General features: G+C 51.1%; 1 protein-coding gene across 26 annotated transcripts; it reads left to right on the top strand.

Moving 5' to 3' along the window:
* The first annotated feature begins 3,888 nt into the window (after positions 1-3,888).
* Positions 3,889-15,440, top strand: ATXN2L (ataxin 2 like). Of its 26 annotated transcripts, none has more exons than XM_082359631.1 (24): positions 3,901-4,358; positions 5,857-5,893; positions 6,111-6,167; positions 6,256-6,327; positions 6,726-6,876; positions 7,280-7,404; positions 8,254-8,345; positions 8,800-9,000; positions 9,608-9,783; positions 9,951-10,061; positions 10,615-10,809; positions 10,898-10,969; positions 11,210-11,280; positions 11,457-11,752; positions 11,832-11,901; positions 12,297-12,443; positions 12,568-12,640; positions 12,734-12,921; positions 13,273-13,402; positions 13,493-13,614; positions 13,782-13,994; positions 14,128-14,371; positions 14,521-14,680; positions 14,945-15,440. In XM_082359631.1, the coding sequence occupies exons 1-23, from the start codon at positions 4,063-4,065 to the stop codon at positions 14,673-14,675; spliced, it is 3,294 nt and encodes a 1,097-aa protein (XP_082215757.1). In that variant the 5' UTR covers positions 3,901-4,062; the 3' UTR covers positions 14,676-14,680; positions 14,945-15,440. The 26 variants fall into 26 exon arrangements, with proteins under 26 accessions (XP_082215754.1, XP_082215758.1, XP_082215757.1 ...); XM_082359630.1 differs by having other exon boundaries at positions 14,922-15,440; XM_082359622.1 differs by having other exon boundaries at positions 14,793-15,440.
* The last annotated feature ends 2,409 nt before the right edge of the window (positions 15,441-17,849 follow it).

Genomic DNA, 17,849 nt, shown 5'->3' with positions numbered 1-17,849 from the left:
ATGCACCCAAAATAATTTCCGAATTGCCATGCCCTTACCACTAGAGCACACTGACTTAAGAAGAATTCAAGGTTTGCAGATATTTTTTTCTTTAGCAGAAGGTGCTTAAAAGTTACTTGAATTAGTTCTATTTTTTTGCCCTTCAGGGTATTTTAAATAAATTTATTTGTTTTTTATTTTTGGCTGTGTTGGCTCTTTGTTGTTGCACCTGGGATTTCTCTAGTTGCGGCGAGCAGGGGCTACTTTTCGTTGGTGGTACGCAGGCTTCTCATTGTCGTGGCTTCTTGTTGTGGAGCACGGGCTCTAGGCGCGCGGGCTTCAGTAGTTGTGGCATGCGGGCTTCAGTAGTTGTGGCTCACGGGCTCTATAGTGCAGGCTCAGTAGTTGTGGCGCACGGGTTTAGGTGCTCCGCAGCATGTGGGATCTTCCTGGACCAGGGCACGAACCCACGTCCCCTGCATTGGCAGGCGGATTCTTAACCACTGCGCCACCAGGGAAGCCCAAGGGTGTTATTTTTACTTATCTAAAATAGTGTTGGGTTCATTTATTTATATCTGTATTCAGATTTTAGGTACTCTGTTTCTGTTGATTTAATTTTTTTAATATGTTGACCATTATTTGAAAAGTCAAAACTATATGAAAAGGCTCAAAGAAGTGTGTCCCTTTCCCCATTCAGGGCACTGTTGTTTCCCTCAACAAGAGGGATGTAACCCAACAACCAAGGAACCCTCATCTTCTCCCACCCCTCATGGGTGCCCAATTTTTTAAAAAATTTATTTATTTATTTATTTTTGGCTGTGTTGTGTCTTCGTTTCTGTGCGAGGGCTTTCTCTAGTTGTGGCAAGCGGGGGCCACTCTTCATCGCAGTGCCTGGGCCTCTCACTATCGTGGCCTCTCTCGTTGCAGAGCATGGGCTCCAGACGCGCAGGCTCAGTAGTTGTGGCTCACGGGCCTAGTTGCTCCGCGGCATGTGGGATCTTCCCAGACCAGGGCTCAAACCCGTGTCCCCTGCATTGGCAGGCAGATTCTCAACCACTGCACCACCAGGGAAGCCCCATGGGTGCCCAATTTTATTAGTTTTTGGTTTACCCTTCTTGCGTTTCTTTGGAAGAATTTGCAGATATATTTGTTTTCTTATTTCCCCTTCTTCCTTGCACACAGGAAGCATAGTTAATACTCTTTGCTTTCTTCACTTAACAGTATACCCTGGAGATCACTCCAGAGCAAATCACAGGATATAATCTCTAAATTGCAGGTAATAAGACATTTCATTCATTTATCAATTTATTGAATGACTGTGTGCCAGCCACTGAGCTAGACAGGAAGGATAGAGAAATGAGTAAAATACAGTCCCTGACCTTAATGACCTTAGGCTCCAATGGAAAGGGGAGCCAAAAAAAAAAAAAAAAAAATCAGTGTTCTGGGAGCCTGGAGGAGGGAGTCAATAACAAGATGTTCGAAAGAACTGACACCTAAGCTTGAAGAATGAGCAGTAGGTGAAGAAACAGCACATGTAAAGGCAGAGTTGAATAAGGGCAAGGCATGTTGCGGAAATGGGAGTTTAACAGGCTGAGACATAACAGAGTGTGGGAGCAGAATGTGGGTGGGGAGACAGGAGTGCCCATAACGAGGCCGGGGAGGTGGCATAATGCCAGGAAAGAGCTAGACAGTTATTCAGACATCCAGGAGACATGGTCCTCAAAATACCTCTTGGATCCATCCACTTCATAGGTATTTAATTGACTGCCTGCATTGTGCCAGGTATCGCAGAAGGAGCAGCAAGAATAAGATCCCAGCCGTTAGGGAGCTGATACCAGCAGGAAAACACAATGAAAGGGAGCTCACAGAATACAGTGGAGAAAATTGCTGGCCAAACACAGAGGGAGGGAACCTAACACTCTAAAAAGCTAGGAGTGAGGTGGGATGAAGGAATAGCTCCCAAAGAGTAAGGTAGACTTTTAGCTAAGTGTGTGCATGTTCAGGGGAGAGTTGGGAGCTGGAGGAGTTCCAGTGCTAATGCCTGAGTGAAGAGAGAATGAGATGTTGAAAGTTTCGCCGGGATTAAGACCATAGACCCATCACTTCTCCACTCCATTATCCACTTTGCAAAGAAAGAGTAGTCCTTTAAAAATGCAAATCTGTTCTCTTCATTTTCTGTAAAAGGCTCCCCACTGCTTTGAGGATGATGTCCACGTCTCTTTTTTAAAAATAAATAATTAGTTAATTTTTTGGGCTGTGTTGGGTCTTCGTTGCTGTGCGCAGGCTTTCTCTAGTTGCTCTAGTTGCGGCGAGCAGGGCCTACTCTTCGTTGCGGTGCACGGGCTTCTCATTGTGGTGGCTTCTCTTGTGGAGCTCGAGCTCTAGGCGCGTGGGCTTCAGTAGTTGTGGCATGCGGGCTCAGTAGTTGTGGTGCACAGGCTTAGTTGCTGTGTGGCATGTGGGATCTTCCCGGACCAGGGCTCAAACCCGTGTCCCCTGAATTGGCAGGCGGATTCTTAACCACTGTGCCACCAGGGAAGTGCCTTTTATTTATTTTTTTTAAATATTTATTTATTTGGCTGCACCAGGTATTTGTTGTGGACCATGGATCTTCGTCGCCACGTGCAGGATCTTCATTGTGGCATGCAGGATCTTTAGTTGTGGCATGTGGGATCTAGTTCCCTGACCAGGGATCAAACCCAGGCCCCCTGCATTGGGAGTGTGGAGTTTTAGCCACTAGACCACCAGGGAAGTCCCTCCACATCTCTTTTAAACTCTGGTCCCAGGTTACTTACCTTTCCAGTTTTTGTGTGTGTGTGTTTTTTTTTTTAATTCCTCCCTCTTATTTTATACTCGACATAATGAAGTTTTCTTACCTTGTCATATCCTATTTCCCCTGCCTAGAAATCCATCACCCAAAGCTGAATTAGGTGTACTATCATAGTGCCCTGTGCTTCACCTAATAGATCTCATCTAATTCTCTGAATCTACCATTAGTTTGAACTCCTTGAGAGCAAGAAGTGGTTTAATTAGTTATATCCAAAGCACCTAGCCTAATGTCCTAATGCCCAACTAATTTGAATGAATGAAGGCTGCCTTCATTGCGGAGTTGGGTGGAGGATTTTGAACTAGACCCTAGGAACTATGGCCTTCAGTCTCTTTGTTACTACAGTTTAAGGGTTCATCCTAGGGCACGGAGAAACCATTAGGTTGAAAATCATTAAAATAATTTAGAATTAGGCATAGATTTATCCCCAAAGATCAGCATGCTCAAACTGATAACTTTAATGCCTATTAGTCTTTTATGTAAAGCAGATAAGGTCCCCATGCAACCTACCACAAGCCTAGGATAAGTCCCTGGTCTAGTCGCGGGATTTCTTTTTGCACTCAAGACTCCGCCCATGGGCCCCCAAATGGCGGAAGAACTGCAGCTTACGTCGTGACTTCTCACACGACTGCGGAGGTATCCCGACGCTACGCCGGCGGCCTAGGCGGGGCGGCCGGCTCTTCCTTCCTCTCTGCTTCTTCGGCTCCACCCCCAGCGCTTCACACGCTCATTGTGAAGCGACAGCGGCCGGCAGCCTTCCGGGCTGCTTGAGATCTAGAGACCATAAGTCCTTGGCGCGCGTGAGCGCCCGCGCTGCTCTTTCCCAACTCCAAAGGCGAGGGGCGCGAGATTCACCTTTTTTTATTCTCGCCTCTCCCGCCCGGAGCTGAACGCCCCGGTGCGCGCGGACAGCTCGCGCCGCCGCTCCCTCCTCCCCCTTCCTCCCCCTTCGGGAGCTCCCGCCCGGGCGCTCTTCCCCCTCCCCTTTCCCCGGCGACGCGCACGCGCGCCAAGCCGGCTCGCGCCCTCTCGCTTTCCTCCGGCCCGCGAGACCCCCTCCCCTTCCGCCTCGCGGCGCTTCCTCGCGCCGCGGTCTTCTCTCTCCACCCCCGACACCGCGGGGCTTGCCCCCGCCCGCCAACGGCGGGTCCCCAGCTTCCCAGTCCCCGTCGTTTCCCGCGCTCTCCGGCGGGGGCCCAGCCCCGGCTTCCTCTCTCCCTCCCTTCCCCCTAATTCCCCTTCCGGACGCTGCCATCATGTTGAAGCCTCAGCCGCCACAACAGACCTCCCAGCCCCAGCAGCCGCCCCCCACGCAACAGGCCGTGGCCCGCCGGCCTCCCGGGGGCACCAGCCCTCCCAACGGCGGCCTCCCGGGGCCCCTGGCCTCCACCTCGGCTCCCCCAGGGCCTCCCGCCGCTGCTTCCCCCTGCTTGGGGCCTGCAGCCGCTGCCGGGAGCGGGCTCCGCCGGGGAGCTGAGGGCATCTTGGCGCCGCCGCCGCAGCAGCAGCAACATCAGGAGAGGCCAGGGGCAGCGGCCATCGGCAGCGCCAGGTGAGGATGGGTGGGTTTCCGGGCGCTGGAGCCGAGGTGGCTGAGACACCGCGCGAGGCGGACTTCCAGCCTGGCCACCTTTGAGGGGCGCCAGGGGGAGTGGGGAAACCCCGTGAAGCTGGGGTTGGGCCCCTCAGGTCCAAACAGGTCGGAGGAAAAGGGTCCCCGGATGGCCACCGGGGCATTTAGGGGCCGTGTTCAGCTCTGCGAGCCTAGTCAGGGCTCGGGACTTGGGCTTTAAGGGCAGGCAGGGCGCATCCCGCCAGCGGCGTCGGAACGGGGAGTTTTGGGGGGGGGGTGAAGAGGTGATCGGGGTCCCCGGCTCCATTACCACGAAGGGTCTGGCGGTCCCCGGCTTCAGCCAATGGGGAGTCAGCTGCGGGAAGGGGTTCCTGGCCGTAGCCAATGGAGGGGGGCGCGCGGCCCACAGTTTGGCCAATGGGGAGGGAGGGACTTGGGAGCGAGTTGCTACCTCCCCCTTCCCAGCCTGGCCAGTAGGAGGGGAGCAGGGTGGGCGGGGGGACGGAAGGAGGGAAGAAGCTGGGAGGACTGCGGGTTGGGAACCTCCAGCGCGCGCGCGCGCTCTTTCCCTACGTGTGCGCGGATGCTCTGTCTTATGACCCGGCCATTCTCCAGCCCCGGGTAACATATAGGGCAGCTGCTGGGAGTGTGCGTGGACGGGTTCGCCTGGTGTTCTTGGATGAGTGGTGGACACCCTACTCGGTTTCTTCTGTGTGTGGGTGTATGGAATTGAGAGTGGAGGTACACGCAGGCGCAGTGGGTTCTGATCGCGGGAGGGGGTGGTTAGAAGAGGCCCGTAGGCTTTAGTGCGCAGGCGCAGACCGGGCGAGGCTTCCCGGTGGATAGGTTTTGCGGCTGCGCTGTCCCCCAGCCCCGCCAACGGCCCCCCAGATCGCCTTCTTCAACCGCTGGTTACATCACCCAGCGAGGAGCAGGGTTACCGGGCGATAGGTGACTCCTTCCAGAGTGGGTAACAGGCTGAATGAGTAAAGAAGTCTAGAAGGGTGGATTGTAGCGGGAGTACCCCCACTCTCCAGGGTTTAGGACGTAAAAATGATGGTCTTTTCTGTTTCGGAGGTAATATGCCTGAGCTAGGTAGTTCCAAATCTGCACTCTCTGAGTTTCCACCTTTACATCGGGGATGGGTTATTTGTTGTCGAATATTGTAGCATTTGTCTTTTGGAAGCATGCAGCCCTGGTCCTCTTGCAGAAAGTGAAACGGTTGTATTGAATTGGCTCTTAAAGCAATTGACAGCCGTTGATGATTGACTGGCATTTGGAGAAAATGGCTTTTAATGCCTGTTTTTCTTCCTCTATAAAGTGAGAATTTGAAAATCTTGTTGATTAATTGGTTTGTAGCCTAAATGATCATCTTCACATGGTATCTGGCTCTAGTGTACCAAGTTCTTTGAAATCAGTTGTATAAGAGGGATTGAACATATTTAAAAAACTAGTTTCTCATTTCTTTCTCTTACAGGGGACAAAGCACAGGAAAGGGACCCCCACAGTCACCGGTGAGTGCCTTTTCCCCCCTGCCTAAAGTATAGAGACCTAAAAGATGTATATATGGGTATATAGGACAGGTTAGGTGCAGAAATAGTCAGATGGGTTCAGAAGCGCAAGGGGTCCAGCACATACAAGGTGGGTGTGAGTGGAATGTGGACATTTTGAAGGAAGATGAGATGGTGACTGGCTGTTCCTTTATTTGTCCCTCTCTTGCGTTACTGACAGGTGTTTGAGGGTGTCTACAACAATTCCAGAATGCTGCATTTCCTTACAGCTGTTGTGGTAAGTGGGTACCTAACCCCTAGGTTGAGAAATGTAATGCATCCGTTTGCTAGAGGCACTCTTCTTTCTTTCCCTCCCGCTCTTTCAGGGCTCCACTTGTGATGTAAAGGTAAAGAATGGTACCACCTATGAAGGTATCTTCAAGACGCTGAGCTCAAAGGTCAGTGTATTCAAATTAGCTTAGCTTTGGAGTTACATGGGAGGAAGAGGGGGAAAATGAAATAGGCTCATTTCAGATATAAATTGAGTGGTGTTGGTCAACATTGTGGCTGTAATCATTTTTGTAGGCCTGTGCCGGAATAGTGCTGCATACACTTAAAAGATACGGGTTTGAGATTTGAGGGCTCAGTACTTTGATGTTAAAATGCTCAACTTTAAAGATGTGAATTTTTAAGTTTGGGACTTTGGCTAAGTCCTGTGGCTGGTGTTGAGAAGACAGTGCACGTTAGAATGTGGTGTTGGGGAAAGTTTAGAAAGGGTAAAACAAAAGTAGTCATATTTTTGTCTTCACATTTCTTGATACTGACCCTTGGGTGTTGGGAAATGGGACTTTTGTAGTTTGAACTGGCAGTAGACGCTGTGCACCGGAAAGCATCGGAGCCAGCAGGTGGCCCTCGTCGGGAAGACATTGTGGACACCATGGTGTTTAAACCAAGTGATGTCATGCTTGTCCACTTCCGAAATGTTGACTTCAATTATGCTACTAAAGGTATTTTTTGGGGCCAGGGTGTTATGTCAGACCCACTTCTTGAGTAGAGGGCAGAGAACGTGATGACTTGTTTCTCCTCCTCCCTCCCCCTCTTTACCATCTTCCTTTATTTCTGAGGAAGATGGCTAGATTTTTCTTCTTGAGAGTATGTCTTAATGTCTAAGATACAGTGGAATGAATTCCAGCCTGTGTTGTGGTTCTTTATACTTTCCTTGCTTTGTTTTCAACTCCTTGCTCCTTTTGAACTCTTAGAATGAGGCTTTTTATGCTGCACCCCACCCCTTGCCCCCACCCCCCAAACTCTGACACACAGAAACTTTTCTTTACTCCCGTGGTGGGAGGGGTGTTGGAAAGAAGGCTGTGAAATATCACCTGACTCCTGATCTTCAATCTGCCCTCACAGACAAGTTCACTGATTCAGCCATTGCCATGAACTCGAAGGTGAATGGGGAGCACAAAGAGAAGGTGCTTCAGCGCTGGGAGGGGGGCGACAGCAACAGCGATGACTACGACCTGGAGTCTGACATGGTACAGTCTCCTTCCCCGAGAACCTGAGAGCTGGGGAGCTCTGCTGCCAGAGTGTGGGTTGTTGACACGACGTAATTCTTGGAACCAAGAGTTGCTGGGGTGGGCGGGGGGATCTCTTTTACTATTGCTTGTTGATGGCAGTTAGATTCCAATGGAAAGGTACAGAAAATAACAAAACAAAAATACCTGTTCTTCCATCATCTGTGATTGACAGCTGTTAACCTTTGCTTCAAGTCAGTTTTTTATCCAGCCTGAAAAAAAAAAAAAAGATGAGATTGAATACTGTGTAGGCCCATTTTCCTTTCTCAGAACAACTACCGTGACCATTTAAAGTTGCTCATTAGTGAGTGCATTGTTATTTCACTGCATTAATTTGTCTAAAATTTACTTTTCCTGCTTATAGATTTTGAATTTTTCATGTTGGTCTGTGGATCTAGTCATTGCTCTTAACTGTTGTGTGTTGTCCTATTTATATACATGTACATGTATGTATACACAACAAATTGTATTTATCCCTTTCCTTACTGATTGGTGTTTCTTTGGCCATTATTTTGGTATTAAAAATAGCGCCTTAGTGAATTTTTATAACATGTATCCCCATATACATATGCCAGAATTTCCCTGGGATATAAACCTGGAAATGGATGTTAGGTCTTAAAGACTTCTCTTTTGCTAGATATTGCCGGTTTGTACTACAGTCCGTAGTACCAGTTGACATTCCCACCAGCTGTGTTCCTTTTTTCACTCTTGATTTGGTCAGATTTTTAATCTTTCAACCTGATGGAGGACAAAGACAGGTTATTGTTGCTTTCCTTCCTGGGTTTTAAAACATTCTCCCTTTTCCTTTAGTCCAATGGATGGGACCCCAATGAAATGTTCAAGTTCAATGAGGAGAACTATGGCATAAAGACCACCTATGACAGCAGTCTCTCTTCTTACACGTGAGTGTCTTTTGGTACTTCTTATGTGGTACCGCTTGAGGTGTGGGGTCATCAACAGAAGGCGTGTGGGTGTGTAGGTGGAACATAGCTTTTGTACGTGCTTTTCTGGGTGCTGGGTTGCCCTCTTCCCACTCCTGATCTGCCTTGTGAACTGCTCCCACAAAGGTTTTCTCTTTTCTCTTAACCTTGATTCCATGAGTAGAATTAACTGCTTTCTTGTCCATACTTTTTCTCTAAAACCTTAACAGATTTATATATGTGTCTAAGTGTCCCTCAGATTCAGAGATAGGCCTTGCTGCTCTGCCTGGGACCCTCCTAGATGCCAGTTCAATACATGCTGAGTTGTTGAAGGTTTTAAACACCTACATATCTGAGCTGGTGATAGGACTGATAGAAATGTCTTCCCTTTTTCCCCTCTTGTCCCGTGGCACTGGGATGGTCGTGGTCCTCTCAGGGTGCCCTTAGAGAAGGACAACTCAGAAGAATTTCGTCAGCGGGAGCTGCGTGCAGCCCAGTTGGCTCGAGAGATTGAATCGAGCCCCCAGTACCGCCTGCGGATCGCCATGGAGAACGATGACGGGCGTACCGAGGAGGAGAAGCACAGTGCAGTTCAGCGACAGGGTTCAGGGCGAGAGAGCCCCAGCTTGGCATCTAGGTGATTGCTAGGGGTGGCTGGTCCATGTGGGGCTCACCGTTTGGGCCAGGGCTTGAGCCAAGAGCTCGGTATACTCTTGTTGAAGCCTCACAGCCATGTAGGTTAATACATAGTTATTCCCAGTTCTTAGGTTTAGGAGACTGAAGTCTAGAATCATTAGGTAATTTGCCCAAGGTAACAAGGCTAAAGCTTACAGATTAAGGACAGGTTTTTTTCAGCTTTTACATGTTCTTTTTTCCTCTGCATATTCATTCATATGTTTTTCTACTCTTCCCTTTATGAAAATGAAACCAAAGTGTATAGTGTCTTATAAAAGCTGCACCTTAAACCACAGTGTGATACTACCTTTCTTGTAGGTCAGGAGGGTTAGGATTGTGGAGTACTGGCTGCTTTGTTCTGGTCAGGGGTTGATGCAACATAAGGGCATAATCCTGGAGCCACAGAACACAATAACCAGGACAGTTCGTCAAGTGAAAGAGTGCAGATAGCCAAAGCCAGGCATAGTTGTGTGTGTGTGTTGAGGCAGGAGGTGGACATTAGGAGGAGGGCTTCATCTTTGTAAAATGTGTTTTGTGGCTACTTAATGTTATTTGAACTCTCTCCCCAGGGAGGGAAAGTATATCCCTCTACCCCAACGAGTTCGGGAAGGTCCCCGGGGAGGAGTTCGATGCAGTAGTTCTCGGGGTGGCCGGCCTGGCCTTAGCTCTTTGCCACCTCGTGGCCCTCACCATCTTGACAATAGCAGCCCTGGCCCAGGTTCTGAGACACGCGGTATCAATGGAGGTGAGTTATGAAGCAGACTTGTTGGGGGCAGGGAACAGGAAGGTAAGGAGGTGGGGAAGACAATTAAAAGGATTTAGATGGGTTAGAAGGAAGGTGTGTTGATGGTAATGTAATAGCAGGAACTCTGCCTCTTTTTTCCCATCTTTAAAAAAAAAAAAAAAAATTAGGCCCTTCCCGCATGTCCCCTAAGGCACAGCGGCCTCTGAGAGGTGCCAAGACTCTGTCTTCCCCCAGCAGCAGGCCTTCTGGAGAAGCTTCTGTTCCACCTCCTCCTGCAGGTAAGATTCCAGTGGTGTTACATGAAGAAATGGATAGAAATTTGTGAAGGGATGTAAATGTGTCAGTTGTTAGAATGCTGGGATGGGAGACAGTTTCAAGATATGATAAGAGGTGTTCTGGAGGCTTGGATTTATGCTTTTTAGGAAATAATTTTTCAGTTTCCCTCGTGCAGAAGTCCCAGCGTGGCAATCCATGGGTTGTGTCTGGCCGGCAGATGTCTTTTGTTTAAATTAGTTGCCAACATTTTAAGACAGGAGAAAACAGAAAATTTCTAACTTCTTTTGAAATACAGAAAGTTCTGCCAACACTGAACCTGTCTTGCTGCATAGCTCTGGTTGGCTGGAACTGAGTCATGCCTGTCCCTTTCAGCATTCCAGTCTTTCATGGTACCCATGAAGCCATTTTACCTGCTTACCTTACCTGCCTTGCCCTTCTAAGTATTTAGGTTTGTGAACTTGTGGATACACTTTTCTTGGTGTTTCTGATGAGTCCCTGGTACCCATTGCTCATTGACCAGCAGTGACTATCACGTCGTTCTCCCTTTTCTTTCAGTAGGCCGGATGTACCCCCCACGCTCTCCCAAGTCAGCTGCCCCTGCCCCAATCTCAGCTTCCTGTCCTGAGCCTCCCATCGGCTCAGCAGTACCGACCTCTTCAGCTTCCATCCCCGTGACATCATCAGTTGGGGATCCTGGAGTAGGCTCCATTTCCCCAGCTTCTCCAAAGATCTCACTGGCACCCACAGATGGTAAGAGCCACCTGCCTGAGGGCCATGGACAGTGGGAAGTGTGGTTCTGGACAGAAGGGCCTTCATGCATCTCTCCTTTCTTGTTCAGTAAAAGAACTCCCAGCCAAGGAACCTGGGAGAACGCTGGAGTCCCAGGAGCTGTCCCGGATAGCAGGGAAAGGTGAGGATTTTTTTTTTTCTTTTTCTGCCGGAGTCTAATACCCCTTGGATTAGGACAGCCTTTCAATTAGGAAAGTTGTTGGAATTCAGACAATGTGTATCAGCCCTTTGATCCTAACTTAAAGGGTTTTAAAGAGCTCTTTTTTTTTTTTTCTGTGGTTTCTTTGTCCTTTGGGATGCTGTGTAGCCACCTTCGAGAAAAGAAATGTATATTTTTTCCTTTTTTTGGTATTTCTCATAGTCCCTGGCCTTCAGAACGAGCAGAAACGCTTTCAACTGGAAGAACTGAGAAAATTTGGGGCCCAGTTTAAGGTGAGAAAAGTGTGGGAATGAGCTAGGATGTTAGGATGGAGTTGAAGGGGGTTTATGGAATAGGCACTGGGTGGCACCAAGAGGTGACAGCAAGCAAAGATGAAGGAAGGAAGGTGGGCTTGGGGTCTGGACTGGACAGTACTCTGTATGTTGTGTATGTGTTTCTCTCCTTCCAGCTTCAGCCCAGTAGCTCCCCTGAGACCAGCCTGGATCCTTTTCCTCCCCGGATCCTAAAGGAGGAGGCCAAAGGGAAGGAGAAGGAGGTTGATAGTCTTTTGGCTTCAGAGCCCATGGGGTCCCCTGTTTCCTCCAAGACAGAATCCATATCAGATAAGGAGGACAAACCACCCCTGCCACCAGCAGGAGGCGCCGAAGGGCCGGATCAGCCCCCACCGCCTTGCCCAAGCCAAACCAGTAGCCCCCCAGTGGGCCTCATCAAGGGAGATGACAAGGATGAGGGCCCTGTTGCTGAGTGAGTGGGGTGGGGAGCTGGGTGGGTATCGGGTGATGAGGGGCAAGCTGTGAGGGTTTACTTTATTTTTCTCTCATAGACAAGTGAAGAAGTCAACACTGAACCCTAATGCCAAGGAGTTCAATCCCACTAAGCCCCTGCTGTCTGTGGTGAGATGGGATGGGGGAATGTGGGCTTTGGTTTCCGTGAGGGAGACTTGGGAGCAGGGTGTTAGAGCACTGGAGGGGGAGCACCTGACTGTCAGGCAGCGAGAGGTGACAGAGTCTGGTAGTTAGGAGCACGGGCCCACTGACTCGGCTTGATCCTCTGTACCTGCAAGCTTTGTGATCTTAGACAAGCCACTTAACCTCTCTGTCTCAGTTTCCTCACCTGTAATTTGAGAAAGCTCATCTCATAGGGTTTGACGTGAGGCTTAACCAAGATAAAGCATAGGATGTGTTTGGCACACAGCACTCCGTGGATGCTGTTGATTGCCGGGGTGGGGGTGGGGGTGGTACGAAAGTCATTAAGATATCTTATACGTGTCCTCCTTTGTCTCTCACAGAATAAATCCACCAGTACTCCAACTTCTCCTGGGCCCCGGACTCATTCAACTCCCTCCATCCCGGTGCTGACAGCAGGCCAGAGTGGGCTATATAGCCCCCAGTACATTTCCTACATACCTCAGATCCACATGGGACCAGCTGTTCAGGTGAGAGAAGAGACTGGGTGGCCCAGGGTAAGAGGTTTGGCTGGGCTACCTGAGGGACCGAGTTACACCTGTTCTGAGCATTTATAAGCAAGTCGTTCAGTCTCACCTGTGTTCTTGTCCCTAGGCACCTCAGATGTATCCATATCCTGTGTCCAACTCAGTGCCTGGACAGCAGGGCAAGTACCGGGGAGCAAAAGGTGAGCAGGGTCAGGAGGGGCAGTCGGTGGCACTGCCTAGTGCCTGCTGGCAGATGGAGCTTGAGCTCTGCACTATTTTTCCCCCACTGGCAGGCTCCCTGCCCCCCCAGCGCTCGGACCAACACCAGCCAGCCTCAGCCCCTCCGATGATGCAGGCCGCCGCCGCTGCTGGCCCCCCTCTGGTGGCTGCCACACCTTATTCTTCCTACATCCCCTACAATCCACAGCAGTTCCCAGGCCAGCCCGCCATGATGCAGCCCATGGCCCACTACCCCTCGCAGGTGACTGAGGCGCAGGAGGAGGGAGGGGTGCAGAGCCCCCGCTTCTTAGAAAGCCCGTCTTCTGCACCTCCCAGACTCCGGGAGCTGGCGAGGGAGGCAGGCGGAGTTCTGGGTGGTGGTGTCCCACTTGGGCTTCAGTCCTGGCTCTGGTAAGACCTGTGCAAGGCAGTGGATCCCTGGGCCTTAGTAGTGCTACACTTTATATGGAAAAGAACTTAGTAGGGTTATTGTGAACGGGAAGCAGGGTGGTCGTGACGAGACCAGGGTAGCGCTGTGCCCAGGGTGCTCGGCAGCAGGCTCTGCCTCCCGAGCCCTCCGCCGTGCCGACCGCTCCTCTCCTTGCTCCTCCAGCCGGTGTTTGCCCCCATGCTTCAAAGCAACCCACGCATGCTGACGTCGGGGAGCCATCCCCAGGCCATTGTGTCATCCTCCACCCCTCAGTACCCTTCTGCAGAGCAGCCCACCCCCCAAGCCCTTTATGGTGAGTTCTGTACCCTCTCCCCTCCAGGCTGTGCTCCTCGGTCCCCTCCAGTGTGCTCAGCCCTGATTCTCTTCCCCTTTCCTGCTGTAGCCACTGTTCACCAGTCCTATCCACACCATGCCACGCAGCTCCATGCCCACCAGCCGCAGCCGGCCACCACGCCTACTGGGAGCCAGCCGCAGTCCCAGCATGCAGCCCCCAGTCCCGTCCAGGTGCCTGCCATGGGGGATCCAAGTGGGCGGGGCAGGAATGGGTGGCTGCAAGAGAGGGATAGGCTAGGGGTCATTCTCCAGCCGGGAGGGAGGACCAGGGGTCAGCAAGTGGTAAGCCGGGGGACCGGAGGAGGAAGTGGCACTCACCCTCCATCTCCCCTTGACAGCACCAGGCGGGGCAGGCCCCACACCTGGGCAGTGGACAGCCACAGCAGAACCTGTACCACCCAGGGGCCCTGACAGGCACGCCGCCTTCTCTGCCGCCGGGACCTTCTGCGCAGTCCCCTCAGAGCAGCTTCCCCCAGCCAGCTGCTGTGTATGCTATCCATGCCCATCAGCAGCTGCCCCACGGCTTCACCAACATGGCCCATGTTACCCAGGTAAGAGCCCACGTGACCTGATTTGCCAAGAGGACCTGAACCCTCGGTGCACCTTTGACTTCAGGCTCCTGACACTGGGATTTTCAGAGCCTGTGTCTGAAAGGTGCTCCCAGCTGCTTTTTGTTCTCTGCAGGCCCATGTCCAAACTGGAATCACAGCAGCCCCGCCCCCTCACCCTGGGGCTCCCCACCCGCCCCAGGTGATGCTGCTGCACCCACCCCAGAGCCATGGGGGCCCCCCCCAAGGCGCGGTGCCCCAGAGTGGGGTGCCTGCACTCTCAGCTTCCACACCCTCACCCTATCCCTACATCGGACACCCCCAAGGTGAGCAGCCTGGCCAGGCGCCTGGATTTCCAGGAGGAGCCGATGACAGGATTCGTGAGTTCTCGTTAGCTGGGGGAATTTGGCATGGAAGAGCTGATGGGCTGCAGGTGGGGCAGGATGCACGGGTTCTGGGTGGGGAGTGAGGGGTCTTGGAGGCAGGGCTGTCCCACAGGGCGCCTGCCGACCTGCACCTGTCTGTGAAGTATGTAGGGTGGGCAGAAGCCACAGTCGCCGCCGCCAGGGGCTTGCTCCTGGCTCTGTCCTTTGCTTCCCTCCGTCCTCGCTCAGTTGTGATCCAGCAGCCCCCCTCCCCACTGCCTCCCCAGCTCTCAGTGACCCCGACTGTCTCCTGACTTAGCCGAGGTAAGGTCAGCGCAGCAGACAGGGCCAGGCTGGGGTGTGGGGGGCTGAGCTGGGCACATGAGGAAGGGCTCTGGCTCACTGGGAAACGGCGATTGATCTGTGCTTCTGACAGCCCCATGAGACACCTTGAGGAGGCGCTTCTACCAGCACTGCCCCACACCCCGCACTGGACGGCACTGGATGCAGGGACAGCTGCTTGGGTTCTAATGCTCCTGCTCTCTTCTCTTTCCCCTCCAACCAGTTCAATCTCATCCCTCCCAGCAGCTCCCCTTCCACCCCCCGGGGAACTGAAGATTGTCCTGGCCGCGACCTGAGACCTCCATGAGTGGAGGGAAGAGTGACCTATGTCTCTTCCCCCAGCAGCTCGGACCAGTCCCAGCCCCCCAGTCCCCTTTTCCCCCCCGGGGGCGGGGGGAGCTGGGGAATTCCTGCCAAGCACCTTGAATGGGAAGGGCCTCAAAGTGGGCAGGGCCGGGGTCCAGCGGGGGTGGGGGGGTTCCTGCTCTGCCCCTGCCCATCCCCACCCCATCTTGCCCTTCCATCCTCTCATCTATCCCCCCCGCTGGAGACGAAGATCTTTTATTTTCTATTATTTATAACCTCAGACTTGGGCCCCCTGTTCTTTCTTCCCCATTAACTTGAATGACGTGCGTGAGAGACACAGATGCCCCACAAGGATGGTTGGACAAGGACTTTTACTTTTTATTACATAAAAATATTTAAAAAAAATTAAAAAAAATAAAATTTTAAACTAACTTAACCTGCTTATAGTTTCCTCTTTGGAGAATAGTGAGATCGCAGCTCAGTTTTACGTGGTTCCCGAGGTGAGGCAGTGTAGCAGTACAGCCCAAAGATGCCTTTCTGGCTCTGTAAGTGCTACACAGGCCACCCAGTCTCTGTGGCTGTTTTCTCCCCTCAAAGTTGGCCTCATAGGTATGGTTTGAGGTTTTCATTTCTAATGTAAGTACTTCATGAGTTATGTCTACCTCTTTACACTGAAAAGTACATTAGTGTTTTGGGTCACTGCAAATAAGGGCCTGACTGGTACACAGCTGAGAGGTCTTGGGTGTGGGTGAGAGCTGTAAGATGAAGCTGCTGGTGAAAGTGGGGAGAGGGCTGAACTGAGCCAGGCTGAGGGGAGCAGGAGCTAAATTAGGAAGAGAGGAGGCAAGTATGGGATGGAGAAATAACAGGCTTCAGAAGAGGGGGTTTTTTCAGAGACGGTTTGGAATTCTTAACTATAGGACCTGGCCTTGGTTTCTTGTCTATAAAGTGAAGATTTCACCCTTAGAGGATAGAGGATGGGACTGGTGTTCAGTTATAGGCAGAGAAAATTGGCTGAGACCAGGGCAGGGAGAATTCCCAGGTGTGAGTATCTGAAACCCGGTATTTGGCAGGCATGGCACTGGGGAAGACAGGCGAGGTGTTTAAAGAGGCGAGTAGAAAGGGGTTATCTGTAGCAGCTAACTGGCTGTTAAAAACAGGCAGGGGGCTTCCCTGGTGGCGCAGTGGTTGAGAATCTGCCTGCCAATGCAGGGGACACGGGTTCGAGCCCTGGTCTGGATCCCACATGCCACGGAGCAACTGGGCCCGTGAGCCACAATTACTGAGCCTGCGCGTCTGGAGCCTGTGCTCCGCAACAAGAGAGGCCGCGATGGTGAGAGGCCCGCGCACCGCGATGAAGAGTGGTCCCCACTTGCCGCAACTAGAGAAAGCCCTCGCACAGAAACGAAGACTCAACACAGTCATAAATAAATAAAAATAAGCAGTCATTTAAAAAAAAACAAAAAAACAAAACAGGCGGGTCTGGGGTTCCAAGTGACTGGAGCTGTCTTAGGGGCCATCCTTTGGGGTTGGGAGGCAATCCATGATGGAAGAAACAGGAGCAGGAAAGCCTTCAATTGGGCTCCTGATGTTTGCGGCGCAGATGGAGACAGGTTTCTGTAGTCCTGGGATAGGTGTAATTGCAGGCGTTCCTGAGTAGCCCTTTCGATGATAATTTATTCCTAAGAGCAGAAGTCTTGAAGTTGGAAGGGAACTAAGCCTCCCCGCCCCCCACCACCCCCGGTCAGGAATCCTCCTGTGAAACCCTTCAGCCTCACCTTGGACACTGAAGAGGGTAAAACAAGTAACCTCGCTTTACTGTTGGACAGTACTTTTCATGAAGTTCCTTTGTCCTCTCAAGTTTGCCTCGTTCTGGAATCACAGATCAGGCTGAGTTTCTCAAAACAGCTGCCAGGTTCGGCCCAAGACCCTTCTATGAGCTGCTTGTGAACAGGTTGTTGGTCCTGAATATACTCATTTGTCAGGATCCAAGTTTGAAACGGTGCCCATTAATCCCTGCTGAATGTTACCTTTTTTGTTGGGGGACAGCATCTGACCGGTAATTTCAAGTTTTTATAAGTCGCAGCATTTTTTTGTTTCTTTTGGGCTGTGCCATGCAGCTTGTGGGATCTTAGTTCCCCGACCAGGGATTGAACCCTGGCCCTGGGCAGTGAAAGCACAGAGTCCTAACCACTGGACTGCCAGGGAATTCCCCCAAATCTCAGCATTTTACTCCCTGTGTATTTGATAAACAGACCTTGTTAATGTTAAATCTAAGTAAATGTTGAAAATGAAAGTTTCATGCTACAATTTCTCACTCCTGTTTGGAATTAGTGATATGGTGGTGATAACCCATCAAGCAAATTATGTATTTACCAAGTACATTTTATGTGCTGGGTAAGATACAGAGGTAAGATACAGTTCCCAGTATCAAGCTTAAATAAAGGTAGCTAGACATTAACAGCCTAGTAACTACTCAGAGGAAACCAGGTGGGTTTGGCACCTGAACTGGGCCCAAGCTATAACCACCTTCCCAGTATCTCCCAGTAGGATGTCCAAAATATAGCCTATTATATGTAGCATTTTGTTAGGCAATCATACAAAGCTCACTAGAATAGCTTTCAATCCTAATTTAGCTTCTCTGCCTTTCTCAAGTTGTCACAGCAGTGGTGACACCTTTAATAAGACAGGAGCTTTTCCACCCTGTACCATAGATGAACTCTTGAGGCTAGAGAGGTGAACTCAGTTCAAACGGCTCAGGGATCTCTCCCAAGCTATGTGTCCAGCTCCATTTTTATATTCCTCATCCTCTCCAGTGTGTACAAAGGACACAAGGCACACAAGC

This window comes from Balaenoptera borealis (genome assembly GCF_965194805.1).
Source record: "Balaenoptera borealis genome assembly, chromosome: 16".
Lineage (NCBI taxonomy): Eukaryota > Metazoa > Chordata > Mammalia > Artiodactyla > Balaenopteridae > Balaenoptera > Balaenoptera borealis.
The sequence above is the reverse complement of the archived record's forward strand: the minus strand, read 5'-3'. Positions and strand labels throughout refer to the sequence as shown.